The 22369-nt window shown below is 34.7% G+C and overlaps 1 protein-coding gene across 2 annotated transcripts in view; it reads right to left on the bottom strand.

Annotated features, from left to right (window-relative positions):
• The window catches only part of GRIK2 (glutamate ionotropic receptor kainate type subunit 2), a 424554-nt gene that overhangs the window by 168202 nt on the left and 233983 nt on the right, over positions 1-22369 (bottom strand). For both annotated transcript variants that reach the window (XM_049818325.1, XM_049818326.1), the window contains one exon: positions 7997-8203. In XM_049818325.1, coding sequence (XP_049674282.1) covers positions 7997-8203 — 207 coding nt within the window. The remainder of the gene's footprint in view (positions 1-7996; positions 8204-22369) is intronic.

Here is a 22369-nt window from a genome sequence, read left to right as displayed (position 1 = left end):
TTCTTCTTGTCATTCTTGTTACTTGGGAGAAGAGACCGACACCCACCTCCCTACAACCTCCTTTCAGGTAGTTGTAGAGAGCGATAAGGTCTCCCCTCAGCCTCCTTGTCTCCAGGCTAAACAACCCCAGTTCCCTCAGACACTTCTCAGAAGACTTGTTCCTTAGACTCTTCACCAGCTTTATTGCTGTCCTTTGGACATGCTCCAGCACCTGAATGCTTTCTTGCAGTGAGGGGCCCAAAACTGAACATAGCATTCAAGGTGTAGCCTCACCAGTGCTGAGTACAGGGGGACAATCACTTCCCTAGTCCTGCTGGCCATGCTATTTCTGATACAAGGTGGGATTCTGTTGGCCTTCTTGCCCACCTGGGCACACTGCTGGCTCATATTCAGCCAGCTGTTGACCAACACCGCCTGGTCCTTTTCTGCCGGGCAGCTTTCCAGCCACTCTTCCCCAAGCCTGTAGTGTTGCATGGGGTTGTTGTGACCCAAGTGCAGGACCTGGCACTCAGCCCTCTTGAACCCCATACAATTGGCCTCAGCTCATTGATCCAGCCTGTCCAGATCCCTCTGCAGAGCCTTCCTTCCCTCAACCAGATCAACGCTCGCTCCCAACTTGGTGTCGCCTGCAAACTTCCTGAAGATGCACTCGATTCCCTCATCCAGATCATCAATAAAGATATTAAACAGAACTGGCCCCAAAACTGAGCACTGCAAAACACCACTTGTGACCGGCTGCCAGCTGGATTTAACTCCATTAACCACCACTCTTTGGGCCTGTTCATCCAGCCATTTTTTTACCCAGCAAAGAGTACACCTGTCCAAGCCATGAGCAGCCACTTTCTCCAAGAGAATGCTGTGGGAAATGGCTTTACTAAAGTCTAGGTAGACAACACCCACAGCTTTTCCCTCATCCACTAAGCACGTCACCTTGTCATAGAAGATCAGGTTGGTCAAGCAGGACCTGCCTTTCATAAACCCATGCTGACTGGGCCTGATTGCCTGGTTGTCCTGCATGTGCCACACTATGGCACTGAAAATGATCTGCTCCATAACGTTCCCTGCCACCGAGGTCAGACTGACAGGTCTGTATTCCCCAGATCCTCCTTCCAGCCCTTCTTGTAGATGGGCATCACATTTGCTAACTTCCAGTCAACTGGGACCTCCCTGGTTAGCCAGGATTGCTGATAAACGGTTGAAAGTGTCTTGGTGAGCACTTCTGCCAGCACCATCAGAACCCTTGGATGGATCCCATCCAGCCCCATAGACTTGTGTGTGTCTAAATGCTTAGCAGGCCACTAATCATTTCCCCTTCCATCATGGGTGCTTCATTCTGCTCCCCTTCCTGCACTGATGCAGCCCAATAAGAGAAAAGCACACATTTAAAATGTTAGGTCAAACCAGCAAGGAACATGGACCTCAAGAAATGGATTCATGAACTTATCAGAAGACAGAAACAGGGTCGCTGCTGCAGGCAAACATACAAAAGAAAGGTCTGGCCTGAGAACTACCTTACTGTATGGGCAAGAAAAAAGAAAAAAAAGATTGATTTTTCAAGATTTATAGAAGACATGGCAAGAATAAAGGAATAAAAAAAGATAAGTAAAAAATAATGAGATTCATTCTGGTGATGGTCTAGTGAATTTGAGAGTAAGATAATCAAGATGAACATTAAGAGAAGTCTGAGATGTAGGTTTAGATGGAGAAAGATAGGTCAGGGAAAAAAAGTAGATTTTTGCAGAAATATAAGATAGAATCACTTCTGCATTATGATATGTTTCTATCCTTTTTTAGTTTCTGATATATGATTATGTGACTACATGGTTAATCTATATTATGAGTTAATGGAAAACATGTTAAAGAGGGAGAAATAACCATTTCTGGATTTAAATTGATAATTTTATAGCTGTTAATGTGATTGAAATAAATATTTTAAAAGACTGATATAGAAGAATGTTCTAAACTTAAGGCCTAAATAGTTTGAAACCTTTCTTGCAAATTCGAAGTAGGATATTACAATAATAGTACACTATTATTCTATTGGCACCAGTTTAACTTCTCACCAGCAGTGCACTCAAATTTTGTCATATATAATGGCATTCTCTTGAGAATCTTTTGAATCTCCACTCGTCTCATAATTCAGGCTTTTTTTTTTTTTTATGCTTACTCAGTTGATATATCTGTTTAAACTATGACATTGTTATGGTTTGACCCCAGTTGGCATCTAAGCACATTCAAAATCACATTCAAAAGGAATTAATGAATATTTCCACACTTCAGCTGAATAATAAATTGCAGAGATTCAGGTGTTGATTAGGTAGCAACTCTAAAAAATTAACTTCTAGATACTATAGGGGATCACGTACTAGACTCAAGAATATCACACCATGTCGTGGTTTAACCCCAGCCAGCAACTAAGCACCACACAGCCGCTCACTCACTTCCCCTCCACCCAGTGCAATGGGGGAGAAAATCAGGAAAAGAAGTAAAACTCATGGGTTGAAATAAGAACGGTTTAATAAACCAGACAAGAAGACACTAATAATGATAATAATAACACTACTGAAATGACAATAGTAATAATAAAAGGATTGGAATATACAAGTGATGCACAAAGCAGTTGCTCACCACCTGCCCCGATTGATGCCGAGTCAGTCCTCGAGCAGTGATCCCCCCCACCCCCATTCCCCCCAGTTTATATACTAGATGTGACGTCACATGGTATGGAATACCCCTTTGGCCAGTTTGGGTCAGCTCCCCTGGTTGTGTCCTCTCCCAACTTCTTGTGCCCCTCCAGCCTTCGTGCTGGCTGGGCATCAGAAGCTGAAAAATCCTTGACTTCAGACTAAACGTTACTGAGCAACAACTGAAAACATCAGTGTGTTATCAGCATTCTTCTTATACCTAACTGAAAAACCTAACACTATACCAACTACTAGGAAGACAATTAACTCTATCCCAGCTGAAACCAGGACAAACATCTATAATATTTTTAAAGAAATATGAAATTAATGACAGTTCACAGTCATAAATATTAGCCACAAAGGAAGAGAGATAAATCATTGTGCCAAAGTCCTGAATTTTCCAAATTCAGATAAGTAAGGCAAAATACATTTCTGAAGTCACTATTGACATTCTGCCTCTGGTTTACTAACTAGGTTGTCCTATGAAACATTCTTATTATTTGAACCTGATGATGATTAGCATAGGAGCCCTTAGCAAAAATCTAGGGAGTCTTGCAAAAAACAACTAAGTCATTCTGAGTAATACAGAAAGCAGAAGGTGAATAGAATAGCATTCTATGTGATAAAAAAAAAAATATTGTTAAAGGAAGGTGTTACAATCCAGTTATCCTCTGTGGAGAAATATTTTGAAAATGGACTAATAATAACGTTCAACAAGTAGTAGTATATGAGTAAGTGTCAGTACATTAATTTAGGAGCATCATTTGAAAAAATTTCAGTAGGAGTTAAGTGTTATACATAGCTTTGAAAATGTTGACATCAGACCAGTGTTTTCACTAATACAATGAGGCAGCCATAAAGCAGATATGGTGCTCAAAAGACCACTGATAGACCACAGGTTTTGTTGTCCAGCACATATAATGTTGGTGCAAAAAGACATAATGCTCGATCTTTCTTTCTCTTATAGTCTCTAACTCCCTACTACTGTCAAATTTTTTGAGATTTTGATTAATGAAAGAGGCATGGCTAAACCGTCCTGCACTGTATTGAAAATCTCAACTGTCAGACCTTCTGCACAAAAGTTACAAGGAGGAAGACTGTATCTATCCTTGAGGAGAAGAGGCAAGAGAAGCTCCTTAGCCTAAACTTACGAGGCTCTACATGGCAGGACTTGCTGTAAGTATGAAGGAAAGAGAGTCTAAACAATGTGATGAAACTGCATTTGAAAAATGGAGGAAGAGAAAAGAATATAAAAAGATGGAAGAAACTTAAATTCCTTTACTCATACAGATTTTTATTTGTCTCAGAATGAAAGCAAGCAAAATCTATGTAGGTGCTTACTGGAAGCTTTTTTTCACTTTTACACAGTAATACAAAGAATTTGGCTGTAGTCCTTCAAGAACATAAGGACCTTAAATTGGGGGGGGGGGGGGGGGGGGGGAAGTAACAAGTTATTGGAGGAAGATGTCTCCAGAAACACTTTAAACTGATTATATAAACATCTGAAACTATTCTGTTCTTGAGAGAATGGAAGACCACTACTATTTTCATAAACACAAGCATTTTGTATGTAAGCATTTATTTACTAAGATATTGATTTTTAAAAATTCAAAAGATACTGAAGTAAAACACAAAGCTATGTCTAAAGTTAATTCAAATTAAGTAGTGCTTTCCAACTGTCCAACTGCATAAGTCTTAACTTCCTCCAAGCTGAAAATCCTACTCCTCTGAGATACGAAGAAAAGTTCCCATTTAAACCTCACATATAATAAAAAGAGCAGTCATGATCTAAAAATTGGTACTTTTCTGTAATTATTTATGAATCATAAAAAATCTGCAAGCTTTAGAGTCTATTTGTAATGCATAAGCTTTGTGCTGTAGAAGAATCACTGAAACAGAGTCAAAGAAAAAAAATGTTCTTTTAATGGTATATAATAATAACAAATTACTTCCCAGTGGATTATTCACTTTCATTTCTATCTCTGGGGAAGTACAAAATAGTGATTTTTGCCTGTTTTAGAACCCAACAATAAAACTGTTTTGAAGCAATTCTGGTGCTGTAAAGTAGAATGTCTAACAGAAAAAAAGCAAAATTATGTATTTTTATTCTATCAGTATCCGCTAGCTACAGGAGAACACAATTTAAACACTCACACTATATATCTCATACAATATAATACACTACCATAACAACTTTTAGCACCACAGAACAACCTGACACCTCCAGAATTTATAATTCAGTTCAAAACAAATTCAATCAATCCACCCTTGAATAAAGTTCTTGAACCAAAGACAGCAAGTCAGTATAAAGAATACTTCTTTATGAAAAATGCATCTGTAAAGGATGGAGATACCTGGATTTTAGCTCCCCCTCCCCCAAATATCTAACACCCTTGTCTTGAATTAACCAGAGAAGGGTAAAATTGTGGCAAAGAAATCAGAGTGCTTAACTGGAGAAATTAAATTTAAATTGTTTTCATAGGGAAATCTCATCTATATTTGCTATCCTAGTGAACTATTTCTCTTCCATTTGCAGCTATAAAGACCACTGTCTTTTCCAACAAGAATTCATTATCATTTAGTCGTCAAAGGGAAGGAACCACTGAACTCATTTTTCACTTTCAGTATTTACCATTTATTCAAAAGGAAACTAGTCATTGTTTGGAGACCAATATCAGAATGATGACGTATGTGAACACTAAGGAAAACAGTCAAAGAAAGAAGATATGCAAGTAAACTATGGGAAAGGAGATTGAAAACACACAAAGCCTTATGTAAAGTCTTCAGTCTCTGTTCACACTATAGAATTTCAAGCCTGAGACTGACATGATACGCTGAGCTCAGTTCAGATAGCATTATCTTTATTTCACTTACACTTTTGAGTCCAAGTAACTATGTAAAGTGACTAAACACCGACTTAAAAAGTTTATTTAAAAACTTATTCTATTTGGTACTTTTTATATTTATATAAATTGTTCATCTTCCTTTCTACACACATACTGTACAGAAATTATCCATTTTATTTATTCTTGAATAACAAATGCTACAAACTACCCTTGTAAAGATATATACCACAGCATAGTACCCTTTCTTTCTGAACTTAAGTAACTGACAGTTAAAATATAACAAGCAGATAAAAATAAAATAAATTCTAAAAATATTTTTCAAATACATGTAAGTACTATGCCAACTTTCAGAACTCTATCTTTATTCTGTAGTCTATTTGTTTCAATTAGAAACTGAGGTTGAAAAATGTAGGCAGAATCATTTTAACTTTCCAAAAAAATAGTAATTTAGTTTATTAAATCACTTTACACAAAACGAACTTTTTGACAATTTAGAAAATACTCTCTAAGGTAAAAGAAAGACTGAAAAACTAAGCTAATGGGCCATGTGAAGTACTAAATGTATAGAAACATCAAATGTGGTAACTGTCTATCTGGAATTCTCTAAATTCTTGCACAACAGTTCTGAGGTCTGAAGTGTTGCTTGCTAATAAAATATACCTATAACATGCATGCAAATAAAGGGCACAGATGCATAAATAAGTTGCATTTATTCAAATAGATTACAAAATAAGAATATATAAAACCAGTGAAAAATTTGAAGGAAAATTTTAACAACTGAGAAATTGAGACACTAGTAAAAGTTATGATCCAGGTTAAGAAGTTAGACTACATCTTCCATGATGCACTAACACAGTATCTAAACTTTCTTGACTCCTAAGTAGACATGATTTCAAAAGGCAAAATAAATTTTAATCTAAGTTTAGTTATATGTTATCTATGGGAAAAAAGAACACATGTTCCATTTTGTGTTATCAAGAGGAAAGGATTGGAAAAGATTCTGTTCCACATATTTTACTGCTGCAACTTCTTCAAATGCATTTTATTTCAAGATTATCTTAGTGAAAAGCTTAGGAGGCCATACTAGTGCTTGTTCAAGAAAGCTTTAGGGCTGAATAATAGAAGCATACCAAAATGTGATTTTTTTTCTTTGCTTCTGAAGAATTATGTAAGAAATACTTCCATAATATCCACGCCAATCATGGAAAATTAGTTCCAGATGATGATATTACCTAACAACTAATCAAATCTAACAGTTATGCATGCCTATGCATTTATACATGTGTAAAAATATGCATGTAAAGAGATGGACAGAGAGTCTAGCTAAATATCTATTTGCTTTCTATGTATGCGTACTAGGTATAATACATACACACATTTAAAGAAAATATAAATATAGTACTCCCATGCATTCTTCTTAAAAGTGTGTAGCTAGGCATAATCAGCATCTGTTGCAACAGCAATACCAGATTATTATTTACTAGAAAAGCACAAAGATAACAACCGTCCCAGTAAATATGACTGTTTTGATTAACAAGTTCTGCCCATCTGCTGAAATCTTAAAGCAAATTGAAACAAGATTAGTGATTATTTTTCTTCAAGCTCTTCATGCAGTTTCTGCCATCACTAGTTTGCACTTGAATTAGCTATAAAATAGCCTCCCCTTCTTACTATTTTAAATGACAGTGATGTGCAGAATATGTTTTATATCATTCTTTGATCAAATGTCTCTATATCAAGCAACTCACCCAAATAAATACAAAAAGGGACAATGACGTAATTTTCAAATTGACTAAAATGTTTCTAAGAGACTGAATTCAACTGGCATGATCAACTGGGAAAGCATGCTTTGAAGGACATAAAGTAATACCTGCCTTACTCATTTACAAGTAATTGTAATAGTATCTGTTTTGACACCCATTGCATCACTTTGCTTCCTCAGTACATGTTGATAGTTTTGTCTTGCTGCTTGCACTTTATTGTTAAAATTTCAAGAAAGATGTTCCTCTTCTTTGTGTATATCAAGTAATTTATGTGCTTACACTACATACACAGAAATTTCTCTAAGACAAAGTCTCAGATCCACTATCAGAAGAGGAGGTCTGACTTCTACTGATTAATGAAGATATATGTTTTGTCACAAAAAAAAATAATATTTGTTTTCAGAAATAAGTTTTGAATACTATCTATTCCATATTTTGACTTAGGCATATGCCACAGAAGAGCTAAACCAGTTTGGTAGGAACAAACACTGCCTATAGGCAAAACAGAGATGCAGAATAGTCTTCATTTAACAAATTCACACTAAAGAAATCGTTGATGTGAATCTACTTGTATTACTTCTTTAAACATCTGCATTTTCCAAAACAGTACTATTCAAACACCATTATCATAAAAGTTTTACAATTAGTATAGAAAGAATTGAAATCTAAATGCATAGTAGAAAGCTTCCAAAAGCTAACTTACATGATCAATTAGTTCACGAACCATTCCATTCCACTGTCCGCTGGCATCTTCCTGGGCTCCATATTTTCCATCCTCCACCAGCCGAATCTCATAGGAAAATCCAAGGATAGTAGACAGCTCCCTGAGAAGGTCAATGCAATAACCTTCAAATCGATCATTTCCATACAAGGGTTTGTCAGACTTCTTGAACATAACATATGGCTCTTCCTGTAAAAATTAGACAGAATGGATGAGTGCCCCACACCTTTCTTTTCTTTTTAACCTAAAGTAGTACACTGTCATGATATCACTCCCTGTAACAAAGAACTAAAATGAAAAGTAGAATCCTTCTAGCTTTTGGTTACATCTGTCTAAAGTCCCTATCTTCAAACTAAACTTAGTCAGAAGACCCTCTTTCTCATTTTTATTTGAAAAAATGACACGTAAACACCATAGAGATATCTTCAAGGAATTAAAATAAACACTAATTTTAAATGTACTCCTTAACAAGTTACATTATACATTAATATCAAATGCACTGTTTGGATGGACATTGTAAGCCTCTTAAAATGCAGAAACAATGTGTTTTGGGAGCCAAAAAGTAATTAATTCATACCCCAAACATCAATCAAATGCTTTAAGTATTAGGTTTTACACTTTTCTTTACATAAGTATTTTAACTGTTTTCTCAATGCTTTGTTAGTAAAGTATGGAAAACCCACAGGGGGAGGAAAAAGTCAGTGAAAGCACCTACTTTTCTGTTGCCTCAAGTTATAGGCTGCCACTTACAAGAATGCAGCAAACCCAGAAAAAAGTTAACTCAGAAAAGCAAATTCTGTGATATACATTCCATGAAAACTGAATTTATTTTCTTTAAACATTTCTCTTCTTTAAACATTTATCTTCTTATATTTAAACTACAATATGACTTTTTTTCATAAAGTGTCGTGCAAATAGAACAGCAAATTGAAATGATTGGCAGGATATTCATGATTATGGGAAGAAACTTAACATTTAGCAAAATATAGGATTTTTACATCTGTTTCTCAATATAGGATAGCCTTCCTCAAATACAAAGCTGAAGGGAAAAAGACAAAAACCAAGCAGTAGTCTTCCACTACAATATGGCATGAATATTCAGGTTCTATTTGACAGGTTAAATACACAACTCAGTCCGTACTCACGTTTTAGACAGACCTTTTTCTTTTTTTACAATAATAAAAAAATAAGAACCAAGTAAGGTAAGACAAATGGTAGTAGATGCAATTACTGCACCAAATACAAGTCCCAGTGAATAATCAGATAAACACTCCAGGGTAACAACAAAATTCATACAGCCCTATATCTCCACATCAGCACTCAGTGGGGTTAAAGACATTTCATTGTGCAGGCATCTGACAGCTTTAATAAACATTTGTCAGCATTCATGATGTAAACATCTGTCTTGAGGTGTCCCATGATTTAAGCATTATATCTGCATGCTAATACCCAAAATGCAAAGGAGAAAGCAAGGAGATCTCTTGCTCTTAAAAGAAGTGTGTTCAATCTGTTCCCCTGTTGCCTGTTACACTTTTTTTCCTAAATAAACAAACTACTGAATCAAGACTGCTGAGATTCTATTTTTATATACCTCTATTGAAATTAATAAGGTTATGGCCATATTTTTAAAAAAGTACACCACTGATCTTCGTACAATTAATGAGGAATGTAACATGAAATAAACTGTCCAGATAAACTACTAGATTGTTTTGACAGAAACTTTTCAAACCGCGGATAGGCAAGTGACTCCAGGAGAGCTCTTCTAGATGTAGTGCTGACAAGAACAAAGACCTGACTGAAAATATGAAAGTTGAAAGCAATTTAAATTACAAGGATCATTGAATAATTCTTGAGAAGCAGGGACAGTGACAGAGTAAAAACTATGTATGAAAAGAGTTGTTAATAAACTCAGACAATTGATATGAAATATGTCATTGAAAACAACTGTAAGGAAAACAGTTTTTCAGGTGAAATGAGGATTCCTTAAAGAAAGCACACTACTGACCAAGCAGAAGCTATGCTAAGACAAAACACAGAATGTAAAGGACAAACAGAAAAGCAAACATGAATACATAAAACTTCTAAAGGGACAAATGCATAAATGCCAAAGCAAAAAATACAATACAATTAGCAATTGATATTAAGGATAAAAAGCCAGATTCTAGAAACAAGGATAAAAGGAAATTCTAGGAACTAGTTCATCTGTTTCCCAGCAGGAAAAGAAAACCATGAAATGACATTACGAAGACAATCAGTTTGATGATTTTCCTGTGCCTATGTTCTCAGAAAAGGCTAATGCTGATCAGATAATATATAAAATTATCACAAGAAACACATGTAAAAGTATTTAGACTAAAGTATGGTAAGACAACTTCAGTGAGGCCTTGAACTTTAAGTATTTTCAGGAAGATTTGACCTCATGAATTCACAGAAGAACCAGTTTTAACAATTTCAGGTCCATTAGGAATTACCTTTAAGAATTCATGGAAGCTTCGAGGAGGCTGTAAAAGGCTTATGTTTAAACCCTTCCCAATGCAAAAAAACTTTACAAACTGGAGAAAGAAGGGTTATGAAATTGTAGACTGATGAATGTAATTTTTAGAATAACAGTAGTTTTATCCTAAGCAAATCATAAAACTATTTTTATTTGTGGGAATCTAAAGCTAAGAGAATATGGAGAAAGGGAGAAGTTGAGGAGTGTCATCACATCATGTTATAAACAAAGCCATCCTGTTCTCTCTAAAAATATGAAGAAAATTTGACTGTCTAGAAACGCACACTTCATTGAAAGAGATTCATTATCAGTCTGGACATTTATAATAAGTGATATTCCTTTATACAGTACAGTTAAATATGTCCACTTATTCTTGAACAGAAAAGATGCTAATTGGATGTGTATTCACTCTACAATGGGGCAGGATCAGAAGTCAAAATGGTAAGATTCAGAAAATAGAAGAGTAATTAAAAAAACATTACATTCAAAAGGAATTAATGAATATTTCCATGCTAATAAATTGCAGAGATTCAGGAGTTGATTAGGTAGCAACTCTAAAAAATTAACTTCTAGATACTATAGGGGATCACGTACTAGACTCAAGAATATCACACCATGTCGTGGTTTAACCCCAGCCAGCAACTAAGCACCACACAGCCGCTCACTCACTTCCCCTCCACCCAGTGCAATGGGGGAGAAAATCAGGAAAAGAAGTAAAACTCATGGGTTGAAATAAGAACGGTTTAATAAACCAGACAAGAAGACACTAATAATGATAATAATAACACTACTGAAATGACAATAGTAATAATAAAAGGATTGGAATATACAAGTGATGCACAAAGCAGTTGCTCACCACCTGCCCCGATTGATGCCGAGTCAGTCCTCGAGCAGTGATCCCCCCCACCCCCATTCCCCCCAGTTTATATACTAGATGTGACGTCACATGGTATGGAATACCCCTTTGGCCAGTTTGGGTCAGCTCCCCTGGTTGTGTCCTCTCCCAACTTCTTGTGCCCCTCCAGCCTTCGTGCTGGCTGGGCATCAGAAGCTGAAAAATCCTTGACTTCAGACTAAACGTTACTGAGCAACAACTGAAAACATCAGTGTGTTATCAGCATTCTTCTTATACCTAACTGAAAAACCTAACACTATACCAACTACTAGGAAGACAATTAACTCTATCCCAGCTGAAACCAGGAGACACCATTAACTGAGAAGAAAAAAAAATTACCTACTTGGATCTGGTCTGAGAGAGAGTTGGGACTGGAGGACCTATAGTGGTCCTTTCCAATCAAAATTACCATTTTATATTTTTTACACTAGTAATGTTTCAGTTGCTGTATTCATTCAGTTTTGAATACTGCAGTTCAGGAGACATATGAACCGAGGTCTACAAAACAGGATGAGGAAAGAATGAAAGAATATAGGTTGTTTCACTTAAGGAAGAACAGACTGAGAGGGAAGTGATAAAAGTCTTCAACAACAAGGTTGTTGCAAAAAGGAACCAGAAAAGCTCTTTATTTGTAGAGGGGACAGGAATTAATGGCCTTACACATTGGCAAAAGAAACAAAGGTTAGAAATTAGGGGGCACATTATAATGGTAACTACAGTTAAGTACCACAGTAGGTTATCTAGAATTTGGGCTGTTTTACTAGAAGAAAAAGCTAAGCTCAATCACTTCCTGCTAAAAAAAAAATGGCCAAGAAAACAGCTACCTGTGCAACTGTTTCTCATGCGAAAAGAATATTCACCATCCAGGAACTGAGATCCTGACAATTGAAAAATTGTCCACTTCAGCTGTGAGGTTCTGTGTTTTGGGAATTTTCCCAAATATCTGGAATTTCTTTATCAACAGCAGTCAATTGAAAGCTATTATCCCATATTAAATTGGAGTTAAATATTCAATAATATTGTTTATCTACACTTTTAACTCCTAACATTTATTTCTGAAGGTGCAAAAAAACTTGTTTCAGCTGTAAAAAGACTCAGACTTGTGCTTCCCAAATACAACGTTCTATATATGCCTCTGTAGGCATTATGAAATTCCCATATAGCTTGGAATGCTCATGTACACAGATCTTAGACATTTGCTCTCTAAGTTGTACAGATATTTACAGAGTCACACATCCTCCAATCTATCTGGAATCTTCACAAGACTCTTGGCAACAGTTTTGTTTCTATCTTCCTTTCCAAGCAATCCTGAATTATATGGGGCAGAATTTAAATACGTGCGATATCAGGGAGGCAGTATAATTGCCAATTCATGCTTTAATGTCTCCTTTACTTAGTAAGGACAGCAGGATTTTCTCTACTGAGCCATCCAGCTCATTCATACATTCTTGCCTATTTTTCTCTAAGATCATTACAGTAATCCTCAATCACTTTATCTGTTCTGCTGATGCTTTTATACACTTTGTTTAAAAAAGAAAATCTTGCAACACTTTCTGGAACTCATAGATCCAACTCCATACTCATTATTCTTTACTCTGACCAGCTTGGATAAGGTCTACAGTAGTTCTCTATGCTACTATTTAATAATTCTAATATTTTGCTATGGAAAAAAAGCTTTTGCTAAGAAGACTGCTCAGTGAGTTATTAATACTTTTTTAATACTTTCATGATCCTTACATTAAGCCATCACTTAATGGCTCTTGCTGTTTTTCCTTACAGTCTTCCATTGCCCAAAATATTTGCTTTTTCTCTCCAGACCTTTTATTTGCCATGTAAAGGATCTTCTTACTTAGCTTCAACGGGGTTCATCTTCAATTTATCAGGAAGTGGGTTTCAGCAGCTTCATTTGTAATAGCTCTTAATAATCCCAAAGTTTTCTCCAGTTCTTCTCTTTTTCCTCTCGTAATATACAAGACACATTCTAAATACTGAACATGGCATTCATGTATTCTGGACAAGTCCATGCAAAGGATCTGCTACATGCTTTATTTGTTCAAGTTTTAAATTTATATTATGGACTAATGTAAAACTGGTTGCCAAGTACTCTCAGGAAAGTGTCTATGCATTAAACATATGATCACCATTTCTTCTTTGTGGATTATCACTTCCACCAAAATCTTTCAGTAGGAGAATTATCATTGATTAGGTAAACAGATTATTTAAACCAAGTGATTCGTAGATTGACAACTGGTTTATACTTATTTTAATATTCACAATTTAATTTTGTCCTTCAGCTCCTGAAAACATGACTCTTGGAAATTACTAGACCACCTCACAAAATGAATTGGTCAGACTTGTTTTCAGAATGTTTACAGAGTATTCTTTAAAATCTTCTAAACAGTTTCAGTTGAAATTTATAGTCTTTCAACTGGAAAAATCTCCCCTGAAAAGAAAAAAAAATACAAACAGCTTCCCCTTAGCACTGTTGTTATTGCTTGGAATGACATCAGTAGCTTGAAGCAAAAGCCACTGAATAAGCACTGTCTATACACAGGTGCTCCAAGAAAAAGATTCCTGAATAAATCCTCATGCAGAAACAATGTTTCTAGGAGTGCCTACTCTGAACTAACTTAGGCTATAGGAAAAAGATTCTACCATGTATTTTTATCAAGTATGCTTGTCCTGAAATAAAAGCAACCAGGGAGAGCTACTGCACTTTAAAAACAGCCCTTTGCTTCATCCAAATTAATCTTGCTTCTAGTTTAGATCATTCTTGATGTGTGAAATTTGCCAACTTTGTAGTGAACCTTTGACCAGCTCAATAGTAAGGAATTACCCAAATTAAGTTTATACATATAGATACATATAGAAATACTTAGAATATGGAAATAAAGAAAAAGATAAAGGGTATTGGGAATAATGAGAGAGATGAATGGGACATGGGCAAATAAAGTTTTGGTACCATTAGCTTACATTTGAAATTGGGAGACTAGATAGATTAACTTTTTCTCACAAGATTTAAATCATAGAAGTTTATAAACCCTGTGCAAGAACAAAGTGAGTCCAAATTACATATACTCAAAAGGTTCACATATATAATCATACATCTAACTCTACAATTAGATAATTCATAGTATTTAATGTAAATATTTTTAGAAAAAGCAAGAAATGGAAAGGTTGTTACTTCAACGCCAACAGAGAAAGACACATAGTAAGCAACAGTATCCTTATGTAGCTGTGCTCAGAAACATGCAGTACACTCCTCCAACTTTCTGTATATACCTCTGTATATACTGTATATACCATCAAACTATCAAATTTAATCTGAAATCAAACACTGGTTTTGTTTCGACTGGTTATGTTTCACATGGATAGCTTTTTCTCTGAAGGTAAACTCTTCATATCACTACTTCCTTTTAAAATAGGAGGGTTTAAAAGAAGAACAAAAGCAAACAACTAGAAACTTTAATTTTTCACTGGAGATAAAACTGCCAACATCTCTAGCACTCAGGACAATGCCGTAACAAGACAACCCTCTCCGGGTTTTTTTCTAAATTTGAGATATCATGCAAATGCATTCTCTTCAGTGCTAAGCACCCACATTGCACCTGAAGGAGACAGTCACATGAACAGTTACTAGTCTCAAATGTTCAGTTTGGCTAATTAACTCTACGAACATGAGCTTGGGTTATCTGGAGAATGCAATCATCCTTTTACACATGGGTGACTGTAAATATTCCATCAATATCATACAGGTGAGCAATTTGGAAAAATTTAACACTACAGAGTTGAAAATTTTCTTGCATATGCCATCAAGACTATTTTCACTGGTTCTCTCAAAAACATTACAGCACCATTATTGTTATGTCAGTTAGATTTCAACATATGAATATTAAAAACAGGTCTTCCTAGAATGGGATGTCTTTATGAGTTTCAGCAAATTTCTGCCAAGTTCGCTGGCTTCTTCAACCTCATCATGTGCATGTATGATTTACTCAGTGACATATATTCAATAATGTACAAGAATGTATAACGTGTGGCTAGAATACTTGGAGTTTGTTTGGAAAACTTCAGTGTACGTTATCATAACTATATTTTTAAAGGATGCTGAAGAAAAAACAGGCAACTAACCAATCACTCACTGTATAGGAGGTCACTCAACTTGCCCATATATATACCATCCTACTGAAGCTGCCCATGGCTGCTACCATGAAAGCAGGCATCTTTAAAGTGCGTATTAGACTGCCACAAAAATCAGTATTTGAGTGCCAGAGAAGAATTTATAGGATACACAGAATTTATATTCTGTAGTTCTGACGTAAGTACTATCTTAGTAACATTAAGAGGAGACAAATGTTTAAAGCTGTGCATGGTCTTGTATCCTGTTCTTGAAGCTTGACTGTAGTTTGGATGTTTGCTTTTCAAGTGCAAAAGTATCACAACTATTTATGAAATGGTGATCATGATTGTCAACGTTTGTCTGACTTTACTTTTTTCCTGCCTGTGGGGACCTTACGTGGAGTGCAAGGTGATCATGCAGAGGAAAGCTGCCTTTTAAAAACCATCAGATCAAAGGAAATAAAAAATGGTATCATTTGTCAACAACGGTTCAGCCTAAAACATAAGAAAATCCAACACACTTGCACAGAGATTTCTGAAGAGTTAAGAAAGTTAAAAAATATTTTTGGAGCAATTTTCATCTAAAAAAAAATTCTATATGAAGCAAATATATAGCAGGATGGAATCTTGCCTTTCCAGAAGTGTTATTCTATATCCTAGTACTCTTCAAAATCAGAAGAATGTAACTCTGCAGAACTCTCAAAGATTTAAAAGGATCACAAGGGGATACGGTTTTATTCTTGGATATCGTTCTAGTCCAGTGAAAGAAGGTAAATGAAAGACAGTCAATTCTAGTGACTCAAAAATCGATCTTGTTTCATGAAATCCAGGTTTATGCTTAGTTAAAAAGACATCGAATTTACATGGCCTTTATCTCAGCCCAAGGAAAATCAATTATCTGCAAAATCAGCTAACTAGTACCTAGTGCAGTTGACCAGAAAGAAATAAGTACTTGTTCAGTACAAAACACAATAAGAAAATTAATCAGGTCTACAGAGGATGTGAGGTAGAAAAAATGTTTTATTAAAAACTTACTGATGAAAATTGCCAGGATAAAAAAAAAAAAAGGAAATAATTTGAATCATGATGATAAACCTACCAGGAAAATATGCATTCTCAAAATAGTTAAATTGCTTGTTTCAACCATTAAGAAAAACCAAGTTAGCCAAAATACTTTTATTTCTTTTTCATATGTCATATATTAATCAAATGAATCTTGGCCAATGTTGTAAAAGATAAATTAGAGGATGAAAAACTATTTATAAATACATGTCACTAAGTGGTACTACACACGTCTATGTAACAGAAAGCAAAATCAGACTTTTATAATCATAACAGACACCAATCGGATTGAAATATATAGCAGACTGACACAGTCAATGCTAAAATTACCTTAAATAAATAAATAATTAAAAATATATAATATATATATAAAATGCTAATTTAAATAAAATTGTCGTAACTTCATTACTCATTTCACATATAAACTGACAGAAGGACAACCCTCCTTGAAGTGAACATTTGCAAAATAACAGAGCATTTTATAACAAACACAGAAGGGGATCAAAGAAAGTTCTCATAATACACAGAAATTAATCTTATATCTTTCTTATCTATTTAAGCAATGTTTGACTGCAAAACCTAAGCTTCTTGAATTGGTGCTACATCAAATTGTGCAGTGAAATTTACACACATTTAAATTCAATAAAACCTGGCTGTCCAAAGTTTAATCATAATCAAGTCATTCCTTCTGAAGAGCAAAGTGTTAAAACCTTTCTAGGTATCCACTCAGTATATATCTGTGATTCTTTTCAGTGCACCTTTGGGTTTGTTTTTGTTTATGTTTTTAAACACTGACCCGTTTTCTTACATTGACCTGTAAGGAGCGGGGAGGGGCAGGGAGTGGCGGGGGTTGGAAATCTGTTTTTTTTCTGATAACACAAATGTTGGATGAACAGCTAATAATAAGGAGGAGGTATCATGCAGACAAAGTTTTGGCGTGATGGACTCAAGAAAATAGTGTATATTTTAAAGGAAAGCTTTGAGAAACAATAATGAAAATCATAGCTTTAAGAAAGTAATTTACCCTGAGAACCCCTCTTGGTAGCGACTATTTACTATTACTATTTCATCAACAGGTCAGCTTGCTACAAATCTTTAAGATCAAAGTAGCCATTTAATGTCTCCTAAGACTAAAACATCTTCAATGAAGATTGATACGAAAAGTCCCCACCTCAAGCCAGAGTAGTACTAAAAGTGAGAACACAGATAAACTAGATAAATGTAAGTTAATCATTTTTCTGAGAAAATTTACTGCAAAGTACACTAAACTAAAACTACTGCAAATAAAGATGTGGTCACAGGGAAGAGTAAAGTAGCAGGTAGATTAAAAAATACATCTGTAAATAGAAGGTAAGTCCTTGAAAAGCATTATTGAGTAATATAAAAAAATTACAACGGTTCGTTCAACAATGATACGACCCCTAAGTGACAGATGACTGTTGTTTTCATGCAAACTTTCTGTTTACATGTACTGTTGATGAATAAAGACATTTTTGCTTTATTGATAAGGTGATGTCCTCCTGGCCGTGTGGTGAACTTTAATCACAGTGATTCTTTTCAGTGACAGTGAAGTCAAAATAATCAGATGACAAGAGTCATTTGTCATACATTATCATTGAGGGGGTAGCACCCTTCTGGATACAAAAAAAAGGATACATCAAGGGATAGAGAGATTACATAAAGTCTTTCTTTGATATAAATAGTTTTCTGAAGTCCAAAAATCAAATAAGATAAAGTTGGACAGATTTCAAAAAGAAACTACAATGAGGAATCAAGTTTCATTTGTATTGTATTAAAGGACAGATTAAATGATCAAAATTTTTTCTTCTGACTTTAATGTACTAAGCCTCCATGAATGTAAACAACTGGTTTTCTCATAATAACTCTCTAAGTTGCATTATTTCTATGATACACAGCAAGTATACTATCTCCAAAGACTTTTTTTCATTAGCGAATGTCAATATAACAGTGTTCCCGTTACACATTTCCATGTGTTCTACTTGCAAAATTTATCTGTATTTGTTTTTTAACACATAAGTTGCATCACAAACTTAAAGCTTCCCTACACAATAAAAGATTATTGTCTTATGTTTCCACTTGTTGAATTAATATTGTAGCTTTACAGACCTTGTTTTGGTGTTTAAAATGTACATCTAACACTTGAATGAAAACCCACTTTTTCTATACAAATGTGGACATGGAAAAAATTTACTGATAGAATTTTTTTGTATTTGGTTGTCTTGATTATATGTTTTCTTTTCAGATTTGGACAAGAAATACTTACTTGAGTTATTCCTGTGAGCTGTATTATATTTCAACTACAAAGATATTACTAGTATTTACAACAATAAATTATGCGTTTCAAATTATTCTAGTTTTAATTTTTATGAATAGTTATCAAACAGATGGATTGTTCATAAATACTTTCAACATGGACATATGTATTTTTTAAAGAATCTAGAACTTTTGTATTACTATCAGCATTGAAAACAGCAAAGCAAAACAAAACAAAAAAGTAGAAGCCCTGATAATGAAAAGAAAACCATCTTCAAAATTTGCCATTTTTAGAACAGAGAATTTTAATCATTAGCTTCTGATCACCAGGGATACTGGAGTTAAAAGGTTGCCATATCTAATTAACATTTATGTCAGATGTAAGGAATACACAATAGGCTTTCACAGTTGGCAGTCAAAATTCAAGTGGGAGAGGTGAAGCAATCCACTAATTACAACGAGTCAAAAGACTGTAACTTACTAGACATCTCACTCGTCATTTGACCCAGGATATTCTAATATAAGAAACTATGGCCAGACCCAAGAAAACAGCAAAGTCACCTTCCTCCACTATACTATCTATAACATAAATTAATTATGAATATCCTTATTTGACATCTTTTAAGATATTTCCTGGAAGATTCCCTAGTGTGACCTTTTGGGTCATGAAACATGTAGTCATAACTATGCTTTGATAAATCATGGTGTAAAGAACTCAAGCCATAGCTGTTCTTTTCTACAGTTTCTCAGGCTCACTTTGTCAGGCTCCTAAAAAAAATAGTTTTCTTTATTCCCCCACAATGTACTCTTAACTTTGGCCAGACTTTAAATCACTTCAGCTGCATCCCAAGAATGTGTACTAAGTTTCCATTCCAGTAAAGCAAAACAGGTATGAGGGGATGCCTATTTCAAGCAAAAACACTTGACTCAGTACACCACAGAACGTGAAAGCATTAAACTGTTGCAACACTGCAGACTGTACTAACCTATTTTTCAGCTGAATTAAATCATACTGTCTTCATGATACATGAAGAATATCAAAGACATTATTACATCTTACCATAACAGAAAGCAAAACATTCTTTTCTTATGATGTATCTCAAATTTTCAAAAGACTGTGGGGAAAAACAAACAAAAAAAAAATGCAAAGCCAAGACATCCAACAAATACAGCAAGCATTTTCCTAGACTGATGGCCCTTGGTGTTCATAAGTGAAAGTCCTGAAGTCTAGTTATAAACTGATCCTTGCCACTATGTGAAAGTATATTTTTATTACTAACATTTTAGTAGAGGGAACTGAAGCACTAGAGAATTATTTGGGAGAACTTGTTTGGGATGATGCTGTAAACTTGGAACCCAAAGAAAGTACTTCTCAGTCATTATCCAGAGATATAAATAAATGACTATCCTACCTTTAGCTTGCACGCAGCCAGGAGAAAAATAGCTTTATTGACTTTTTTCTACTAAGTCAAACTTCAACTTGTGCTGATCCCACTGCACTCATTCATATACAATGACTCCCTTCAAACCTCGTATTCAAACACACACCATGGCCAAGCATTTCTCTGAATACCTTGCAAAGTCTGAAGGCCCTGAAGTTTATTAGAAGTACGCAGATGTTATGCTGGATCTCAGGACAAGGGTGGTTTTCAACTTAAACTCTTTTGCATTTTCAGCACCATAAACTATAAAGCAAGCTAATTCACCTTTCTCAGTGAAAAAATTCCTGAAACACATTAAAGTAGTTTGCTTTACATTTACGCTACATCTTCAAGAAATCAGTCAGTTTACAGTCTGCACTGGTGCATGAAGACAGAGGAATGGAATTGAGGCAGGAGTGGAATGAAGTTCAGGAACGAGAGGGTGCAGATTCTGGATGCTGAAATTGGTATGAGAAGTCTGGGAGAGGCATTTAAGCACACACTGATTATGACAGGAAAGTACATAAAAAGGGGATAAGAAAAGTACTAAAACTGGAAGGTAAGGAATTGTATATTCCTTTGGGTTCCAAAGAAAAAAAAAAATTATCCCATCTGAGTAAACTAAAAATAGAAAAACATCAAGTTTACAGTTTTTCTGCTAGTCAAAAACAGATTCAACAATTTTATGGCACTACATAAAATTCAAATAGATCTACAAGTGAGAAACAATTATTCAGGGCTATAACATCAGCAGGAACCAAGTATTATTCAGTTATTACTATCTCAAAATTTAGGGATTACTTGAAGCATCCAGAATGACACAACAGTAATTATAAGAAAGTGCCTGCATTGGGTATCTTTCCTCAAAATATACCATAAAAATGAAAATGAGAAAGATTACAAATCTGCAATTCTGTGTAGAGATGAGTGACCCATCTTTATAAGATAAAAGGTAAAAGTTATTCTTTTCATATATATTAATTTAAATATTTGCATTAAAATCTCATGCTTTACATATCCTTTGTGTCCAAAAGAAAGGGAGAGAAAGTATGTAAAATGAAAAATGGCATACCTAAAAAAAGAAAAATCAGAGATGCTAAGACCTTGGGCTTTGTTTGATTTCTTATCTTTGTTTTGAAAACAAGATGTCATTATATGGCATCAGATTTCTACCCATTTGAAAAAGCATTTATAAATAAGATACAGTGGGGGATATTACATTTCGAACTAAATAAAATTGTTTTGAAAATCCATTATACTTGTTCCTTCTTCTAAAACATTCAAAGTGTTTTTTTCAGGGAAGTATAGTAAAAAAAGTAGTTTCACATTTCAGATGTGAAGTAACAAAAAACTGCTATATTTGAGATTATCACACACCTTTCATAACTTTCACACATTTCTTGAAAAATTAAACTTGACAACTGTGAGCTTTTCAGAGCTTTGATGTAAGCAGATACAGAAAAAGCACATAAAAGCTATAAGGGAAAGTAAAGGAGTATTCATTTCAGCTGAACAGGACAAATGAGCCTGTATGATAAGATGTACAGGCTGAATGCAATTTAGTATAAACAAACAAACATCATGCACATACATTTATAAATATGAAAATTGAGTTCCAAAATTAAAAATTTTCTAAAGCAAAGGTCAAATATGTACAAGAACAAAAATAGTTAGATACTCACATCTAAAATGTCAAGAAAAAAAATGAGTACTGATAGCTTGCAGAACAAAGTTAATTTAGGAGAATCAAATTATAAGAAATCCTTATTAATGATCTTGAAAGGGTTTTTGTTGTTTTTTTTAAACACAGAATATTCAGAATGTAGAATTTCAATTGTAGAAGAAATTCTGAAGTTTCAATGCAGATGGCATTAAAATAAAGAAAAGCAACAGTGCCAAAAAGATTGAGATATCCAAAGCTATGGTTATAAAAGATACAAACAGCATATTTTATATTACTATTATTTTCCAAATGTTTCTCCACCTAAAAAGCTGACTATCGCTCCATTTGACATGTTCAGCTGCTACTCTGGGCCGCTATGGGACCAGAACTTGGAGACCAGACATGCTTCTGCATCAAAAGCACACAG

The sequence above is a fragment of the Accipiter gentilis genome, chromosome 15 (genome assembly GCF_929443795.1).
Source record: "Accipiter gentilis chromosome 15, bAccGen1.1, whole genome shotgun sequence".
Taxonomy (NCBI): domain Eukaryota; kingdom Metazoa; phylum Chordata; class Aves; order Accipitriformes; family Accipitridae; genus Astur; species Astur gentilis.
Note: the sequence above shows the minus strand (reverse complement) of the source record. Positions and strands in the feature narration are given on the sequence as shown.